This window comes from Ranitomeya variabilis, chromosome 4 (genome assembly GCF_051348905.1).
Source record: "Ranitomeya variabilis isolate aRanVar5 chromosome 4, aRanVar5.hap1, whole genome shotgun sequence".
NCBI classification, from domain to species: Eukaryota; Metazoa; Chordata; class Amphibia; order Anura; family Dendrobatidae; genus Ranitomeya; species Ranitomeya variabilis.
Genome location: NC_135235.1, coordinates 689,846,952 through 689,856,028, shown reverse-complemented (window position 1 = coordinate 689,856,028; position 9,077 = coordinate 689,846,952). Strand labels below are relative to the sequence as shown.

The following is a 9,077-nucleotide window of genomic DNA, read 5'->3' as shown; positions in this document are numbered from 1 at the left end:
TCCTCACTACAAGGTCCTTCAATCCTCAGGATTGTCACTTAAATCAAAGGATCCAATGTTCAATCCAATGTACTTATTCAATCTAATAACGTTCTCCAAGTGTCAGTTAGTTTAGTGTGATACGAGAGATAGCCGGACATCCCCAGGAACTCAGAATAAGTAACAAGTAACAGAATGGTTATAAGTTATCTCAGGCAATAAAACATTGGAATTGATTTATCTACAGGTTTTGTTCCAGGTACCAAGTACCTGGTGACTACACCTGAATGGACTCCTTTGTTCTCAATTTAGCTACATCCCTTAGATTCCCCTACCGCTAAGCAAAATTATTACAAAATCTTTCTAATCAACCAGACTTATATAGCAAACAAACAAAGAAGGGTCTTACTGAGGTCAGGCGCGTCAGGCCACCAGTTTCTTCTAGGCTGTCTTCAAGTCCGTCACCCTCCTGTATTCAATGAGAAAACTGACCTCTTTTGACATCAATTCAGAAGGACTTAGTTGTAGAGAGTCTGTGACCCTCCCCGTGCACGATGTCAGTCTTGCTGTTCCGAGACCATAGGAGGGCATATTTGGGTTCGGTTCCAAGGACCAAAAATATTAGGAAAAATCTCCTTTCTATGGAATGAAATGGCCAGACACGACTGAGATCGAATCATCAACCCAGGTTTATTTCTCACATATGAGAAGACAGCTCAAAAATCACCTCAGAAAGAATGAGACAGCGTGCCTGACTTATTTGGGGTTACATCTAGTTTTATAATCAACATTGAACGACGTCGATATACGAGTTACATACATTTGGAACATTTTCATTACTACAAGATAAGAGAAACCTTTTCTCACAGGTTAATTATATGTTTTAATGAGTACGTTGTTTTTAATAACCATCCACATGTCTTGGGAGTAGGAATTACTCCCTGGCCTTGAGTATCCCACACAAAACGTTCTGAAAGAATACATTACCACATATAAATCTTACATGTAAGCGAAGATAATGAATATAGTCTTTATAGAAGATTCTTATACTATGTTAAGCTATCAAGGATTAATATAAGATTAGGATTTCAATAAAAATGAAGAATAACTAATAGCGAAATGATGGAGGCTCCATACCCCTTTCCTGCTACCTACCTTTAGCACGTGATTTAATGTATATGTCATAGGAATTATATACATTTTTTTCATTTCTACAGTGCCAATTTGTAAAGTTTGTGGTCAGGATCATATCAAGTAGTTCCTTTTTAAAGGGAATGTGTCACCCCCAAAATCAAAGGTGCACTAAGCCCACCGGCATCAGGGGCTTATCTACAGCATTCTGTAATGCTGAAGATAAGCCCCCGATGTATCCTGAAAGATGAGAAAAAGAGGTTAGATTATACTCACCCAGGGGCGGTCCCCATTCTGTTCTGGTCCAATGGGCATCGCGGTCCGGTCCAGGGCCTCCCATCTTCATAGGATGATGTCCTCTTCTTGTATTCATGCTGCGGCTCCGGCGCAGGCGTACTTTGTCTGCCCTGTTGAGGGCAGAGCAAAGCACTGCAGTGCGCAGGCGCTGGGCCTCTCTGACCTTTCCCGGCGCCTGCACACTGCAGTACTTTACTCTGCCCTCAACAGGGCAGACAAAGTACGCCTGCGCCGGAGCCGCAGCATGAAGACAAGAAGAGGACGTTATCATAAGAAGATGGGAGGCCCCGGACCGGACCGCACGCCCATCGGACCAGAACAGAACTGGGACATCCCCTGGGTGAGTATAATCTAACCTGTTTTTCTCATCTTTCAGGATACATCTGGGCTTATCTACAGCATTACAGAATGCTGTAGATAAGCCCCTGATGCCAGTGGGCTTCACTCACCTTCGATTTTGGGGGTGACAGGTTCCCTTTAAGAAGGTATAAATAAAGTATCTAAATATTAATGATTGAGATTTTACTTTGTGAGACATGTTTATGTACTCACACAATTCTGCTCCATACTATATGATACTATATGCAGTTACATATACACAGTTCTACTAAATATGCACACATACATACACACAGCTCTGCTACATATAAACATTTGCATAGACATAGAATGTACATACATTACTCCATTTTGAAGTTCCTTCCACGTCATGTGATTGAATACATGATTTGAAAAGGTCCTTGAGCAAGTCAGGTGCAAGGTTCTACAGCTGCTCACTCAGCACACGCAGACTCTGTGAAGGCCCGATATCTTCCACTCCTGCTCTATACCAATCAGTTAGATAGGGGTGGGTCTGGAGGAGAGAGCAGTTCTCTCAGTGATCAGAAAGGACACATTTGTCACAGAAAGTTTCCTCCAGTCAATAAGACACACTCCCTAATTAGACAAATGTTTTTCTTGCTAACAGTGTATCTTAGTGCAAAAATACAGTAAGTTCTAATGCAATTTCCCTTTCTCATTTAATTATATGACTGACTGGTATATGTATTGGTACAATTTGTCAATAATATCTTTAGTTTCTCACAGTCTGAAGAATTTTTGATTGTCAACAAAATACGATTTTCCAGTAATTTATTTTTCACACTCTAGGTATGATAATGGATTCTGTGTGGGATTTTTGATGTTTAACCCCTTGACGACATGCACCTTATATGTACTGTGCATGTCGTGTCCTTCACTTTGATGTGGGCTACGGCACTGAGAGCACAACTTTCCCAGCACATGTCAGCTCTTTTGAACAGCTGACATGTGCCCATAACAGCTGCAGGTGGAGTTGCGATCCACCCACAGCTGTGAACCCATTAAATGCTGCTGTCAATCTCTGACAGCGGCATTTAATGTGATCGCGCAGGAAGATTGTCACTAATCCCTCCCATCGGCACCCGTGTCACAAGACCGCTGGTCGCCGATGCGTTGGCATGACAACCCAGGTTCTGCAGGAGACCTCTGTGGTTGTCATTGCTGGATTGCTATGAGCGTCGTTAAGAAGTCGGCGCTCATAGCAAGTGAGCATTTCTTCTGATCAGATCGCCTGTGTGTAGCAGAGGCGATCGGACAACTACAGCTTCTAGTCTCCCATGGAGTCTATTGAAGCATGCAAAAAGTAAAAAAAAAGTAAAAAATAAAAAAATATAAAAGTTCAAATCACCCCCTATTCGCCCCATGCAATATAAAACAATAATTTAAAAAAGTACACATATTTAGTATCACCGTGTTCAGAATCGCCCGATCTATCAAGCTATAAAAAGAATTAATCTCATTCATAAATGGTGTAGTGAAAAAAAAAGTTAAAAAAAAAACATAATTATGTTTTTTGGTTGCCCCAACATTGCATTAACCCCTTTACCCCCAAGGGTGGTTTGCACGTTAATGACCGGGCCAATTTTTACAATTCTGACCACTGTCCCTTTCTGAGGTTATAACTCTGGAACGCTTCAATGGATCCCGGTGATTCTGACATTGTTTTCTCGTGACATATTGGGCTTCATGATAGTGTAAAATTTCTTTGATATTACCTGCGTTTATTTGTGAAAAAAATGGAAATTTGGCAAAAATGTTGAAAATTTCGCAATTTTCCAACTTTTAATTTTTATGCCCTTAAATCACAGAGATGTTTCCATATTTTGGTCCATAGAGTCATGTGAGGTCTTGATTTTTGCCGGACGAGATGACGTTTTTATTGGTAACATTTTCGGGCACGTGACATTTTTTTGATCGCTTTTTATTCCGATTTTTGTGAGGCAGAATGACCAAAAACCAGCTATTTATGAATTTCTTTTGGGGGGGGCGTTTATACCGTTCTGCGTTTGGTAAAATGGATAAAGCAGTTTTATTCTTCGAGTCAGTACGATTACAGCGATACATCATTTATATAATTTTTTGATGTTTTGGCGCTTTTATACGATAAAAACTATTTTATAGAAAAAATAATTATTTTTGCATCGCTTTATTCTGAGGACTATACCTTTTTATTTTTTCGCTGATGACGCTGTATGGCGGTTCGTTTTTTGCGGGACAAGATGACGTTTTCAGCGGTACCATGGTTATTTAGATCCGTCTTTTTGATCGCGTGTTATTCCCCTTTTTGTTCAGCGGTATGATAATAAAGCGTTGTTTTTTGCCTTGTTTTCTTTTTTTTTTTTTTAAACAGTGTTCACTGAAGGGGTTAACTAGTGGGACAATTTTATAGGTCAGGTCGTTACGGACGCGGCGATACTAAATATATGTACTTTTATTGTTTTGTTTTTTTTATTTAGATAAAGGAATGTATTTATTGGAACAATATTTTTTTTATTATTATTATTTATTTATTTAGGAATTTTATTTTTTTTTCACACATGTAATTTTTTTTTTTTTTACTTTGCCCCAGGGGGGGACATCACAGTAAAGTGACAGATCGCTGATCTGACACTTTGCTGTGCACTGTGTCAGATCAGCCATCTGACATGCACAGCAGGGAGGCTTCCCGGTGCCTGCTCTGAGCAGGCGCTGTGAAGCCACCTCCCTGCAGGACCCGGATGCAGCCCCACGGCCATTTTGGATCCGGGCCTGCAGGGAGGAGGAGGTGGTAAGAGACCCTCGGAGCAACGCGATCACATCGCGTTGCTCCGTGGGTCTCAGGGAAGCACGCAGGGAGCCCCCTCCCTGCGCGATGCTTCCCTGTACCGCCGGAACACTGCGATCACGTTTGATCGCAGTGTGCCGGGTGTTAGTGTGCCAGGGGCGGTCCGTGACCGCTCCTGGCACATAGTGCCGGATGTCAGCTGCAATAGTCAGCTGACACCTGGCCGCGATCGGCCGCGCTCCCCCCGTGAGCGAGGCCGATCGCTCTGGACGTACCATTCTGTCCTTGGGAAGTAAGGCCCACCCCACACGGATGGAATAGTACGTCCAATGGCAGAAAAGGGTTAAAATGCAATAACGGGTGATCAAAAGATCGTATCCACACTCAAATGATATCATTAAAAACATCAGCTTGGCAGGCAAAAATAAGCCTTCACCCAGTCCCAGATCATGAAAAATGGAGATGCTACGGGTCTCAGAAAGTGACACAATTTTTTTTTTTTTTAAAACAAACTTTGGATTCTTTTTCACCATTTAAATAAAAAACAACCTATACATGTTTGGCATCTATGAACTCATAATGACCTGGAGAATCATAATGGCAAGTCAGTTTTAGCATTTGGTGAACATGGTAAAAAAAATCCTAGAAACAGTTTTGGAATTGCACTTTTTTTGCAATTTCACCGCATTTGGAATTTTTTTCCCGTTTTCGAGTACACGATATGGTAAAACCAACTTGTCCCACAAAAAAACAAGCCCTCACATGGCCATATTGATGGAAAAATAAAAAAGTTATGGCTTTGGGAAGGAGATGAGCGAAAAACAGAAATGCAAAAACAAAAAAGGGCTACTTGGACAATCCCTTTTAATGCCTCATTTTTGATCCTGTTAAAATAAAATTACTTAAACAAATGTCCATGCAGGAGTCATTCCAGCAGTGTCAGCACTTGTGGTCACAGGGCTCAAGTGAGGTTGTTACCTCATTTGAGCCCTGCGCCCAATCAGCGATGGCGTCACTGTCCCCACCTTTGGACGAATCGAAAAATAAGAGGAAGTCAGAGAGCAGCCGCCACCCTAGCTTCCCGTTGATATTAAATATATCCTAAGGTGGGAACAGTGAAGTTGGTGCTGATTAGATGCAGGGCTCGTGTTATGTAACAACCTCATATGAGCCCTAGTAACGAGAGTGTCGACACCACTACTGGAACGGCCTAGCATGGAAGGCGAGTGTCAGCATTTTAAATTTAGTGAGGCCAGACATGAGGAATGACAAGGGGTTTTCCTAGTAATGGACAACCCCTTTCATGAAAAAGGCTTCTCCTCTATGTGGCTTCTCTGATGTTTATTAAGAGTTGATTTCCACGTAAAACATTTCCCACATTCTGAACATGAAAAGGGCTTCTCCATTGTGTGGGTTCTCTGGTGGCTATTAAGATTTGATTTCTGGCTAAAACATTTCTCACATTCTGAACAGGAAAAAAGCTTCTCCCCTGTGTGGGTTCTCTTATGACTAAGAATAGCTGATTTATTCACAAAACATTTCCCACAATCTGAACATGAAAAGGGTTTCTCCCCTGTGTGAGTTCTCTGGTGATTAAGAAGAGTAAATTTCCGGTCAAAACATTTCCCACATTCTGAACATGAAAAAGGCTTCTCCCCTGTGTGAGTTCTCTGGTGCCTAAGAAGAGCTGATTTAGCAAAAAAACATTTCTGACATTCTGAACACGAAAAAAGTTTCTCCCCTGTGTGTGATCTCTGGTGCCTAACCAAATTTGATTTCGAATTGAAACTTTTACCACATTCTGAACAGGAAAAATGCCCTGTTTGAGTTCTCTGGTGATAAAGAAGAGCAGATTTCAGGTTAAAACCTTTCCCACATTCTGAACATGAAAAAGGCTTCTCCCCTGTGTGAGTTCTCTGGTGATTAAGAAGAGAAAATTTCCAATTGAAACTTTTACTACATTCTGAACAGGCAAAAGGCTTCTCCCCTTTGTGAATTATCTGATGACGAAGAAGAGTTGATTTAATCCCAAAACATTTCCCGCATTCTGAACATGAAAATGGTTTCTCCCCTGTGTGAGTTTTCTTGTGGCTATTAAGATGCTCTTTCCGGTTAAAACATTTCCCACATTCTGAACATGAAAAAGGTTTCTCCCCTGTGTGGATTCTCTGGTGCCTAAAAAAATCTGATTTTGAATTGAAACTTTTACAACATTCTGAACAGGAAAAAGGCTTCTCCCCTTTGTGGCTTATCTGATGTTTACCAAGTGTTGATTTGTCTACAAAACATTTCCCACATTCTGAACAGGAAAATGGCTTCTTCCCCGTGTGATTGCTCTTGTGACTATCAAGATCTGATTTCCGGTTAAAACAGTTCCTACTCTTGGAACAAGAAAATCTGTTCTCCGCCGTGTGAATTTTTTGAGATTTAAGAAAAGAATTTTCAAGGGTAAAACGGTTTCCATATTCTGAAGGTGCAAATGACTTCTTTGATTTAGGAGTGGTTAGTTTTTTACTGCTTATTTTGTGACTATGATTTTCCTTAGTGTTGGATAATGAATCAGAAGACATGACCTGTTTCAAAGGTTCAGATAACAGATCTTTGCTGTGAAGGGATGAGAGTACATCTGGAGTAATATCATTCACTTCAATTGCATCCTGTGGGATCTCAAGCTCATCTGATTTAAAAACTGAAGATGGCAGCTGTCCCTCTGATCTCCTGGTACAGTCATCTGCTAAGACAAAAAAGCAAATTATTTTTAAACTAACATATCTTTTATTTTTTTTACATTTCTAGTTAAACTGTCTGTAAAAATTGCAACTTTTTTAAATATTGAATTACTCACCAATACAATGACAGGTCACAGTCTAATAGAAAAACCTCATAGCATGAACTAGTTGAGCATGGTGTTCAACTGTTTGTTCACTCTGCCGCTCAAATATATGTAATAAAAATCGCCATACAATGTTATGTAGGCAAAAATAATACTAATAAAATGTCTACTCCTCTTACAAAAAACAAGTCTCCACTCAAGTCCATCATCTGTCAGTAGCAAAACAGTGGTTTCCACATTATTAGTGGCTGAAAGGCTCTTGAAAAGGAAAATGGCTTCCATAAACCAATCCAGCAATATCCGCTCTCCCAAAATGAAATCTCCTCCTCACTTCTGAGCCTTGCAGTGTGTCCAAACCACATTTAGCATCCAAGGATTTGGCTCTATTGTAGTGGGTAGAACTCACTTAATTTACTGTATGTGTGTCTCCTAGAGAACAATCTGGGCACCATGTGTTGGGGAATAAAATGGCAAACAGCAATTTTCACTCTCCAACATCCCCCGAGTGCCTGTAGAGTCAAAATAGTCACTACTCCTATAGATTAATTCACTGAGGGTTGTAATTTCAAAAATCGAGTCACTTTATGGGGATTTCTACTGGACTGTTATTTTTTGCCATTTTGTCATACTAGGGCTTCTGCAAATGAGTGTCCCATCTCCTCTGGGATTTGCTGCTACGACGTCTAGTTCTGTCACCAGATACTGCCTTATTCATTCTGCAGGTGGCGCTGGTGATAGAGAAGACATCAGAATCAGCTTTGGGTGGTGCAGGCTTTGTCCAGCCACTAAGACTAGTTGACTGGGACAAGTAGTTCCATCTAGTCTGGCAGTATGAGTGTGTGTGCTGTCCAGCTGCAATAATCTGCTCTTTGCTTCAGCCAATTGGAAAGCATCAAACCCTACTAAAGCTTGAGGCATATTGCCGGAAGCTGCCAGATACAGCCTTGCTCTCCTCTGGTTTATCTTCTGTGCTCAGCTCCCTGCTTGTGTATTTGTTTCCTGTTGTGTCCCCGGCCGTTTAATGACTACTCTTGGGTCTTATGATTTAGTATTTTCTCTGCCCTCCTGGTTCTGATCCAACTACTGGACAGTAGTCTACAAAAACTTGGCACTCAAAATTCAAAGAAATTGCCGGCAATACAGCGCAGACCCACAGCGGCACAGATTGCAGCAAACAGAAGCGCTGACTCCTCTTACTGGACAGACAGTACTGAACCCGGGCTAACATACCACGTGGACTCTCAGTTCCCATATGCATCTAACCCAGGCAACAGTTTCTTCTGAAAAAGGTCCGAGTAAGGACTGAAAACATTCAACTATTATTGTCTGGATGCACAATAAATGAACCATTTTTTTCTTTGAATTTGGAGTGCCACGTTTTTGTAGACTATTGATTATGGGATACCCTACTTGTGCACCAACAGCATTTCAACAATGGAGTGCCGTGTTTTTCTTATATGACTAACTACTGGACATGTAGTGTGGTGAGCAACCATGCCTGGAGCGTTCCGAGGTGCTGGTGAAGTGGGATGGCAATCCCCGTAGTAATGTTCAATCACCACACACTCTTGATAGATGCTTATTGTACAGATACAGGTGCAGTAATAACACAGTTCAGGTGCATCGTGGGACATGACTGTACGGCGGACAGGTATGGGATATTGGTGTTTTTTTTATTTTTCCATTTTCTTTCAGAAGATCGAGGGTCATCAG

At 41.2% G+C, this 9,077-nt stretch overlaps 1 protein-coding gene across 2 annotated transcripts in view; it reads right to left on the bottom strand.

Moving 5' to 3' along the window:
- Nucleotides 1-1,851: 1,851 nt before the first annotated feature.
- The window catches only part of LOC143767662 (uncharacterized), a 39,773-nt gene continuing 32,547 nt past the window's right edge, over nt 1,852-9,077 (bottom strand). The window contains exon 7 of one of the 2 annotated variants that reach the window (XM_077256126.1): nt 1,852-7,265. In XM_077256126.1, coding sequence (XP_077112241.1) covers nt 5,833-7,265 — 1,433 coding nt within the window. In that variant the 3' untranslated portion in view covers nt 1,852-5,832. The remainder of the gene's footprint in view (nt 7,266-9,077) is intronic. The other variant, XM_077256128.1, reaches the window with a different exon arrangement.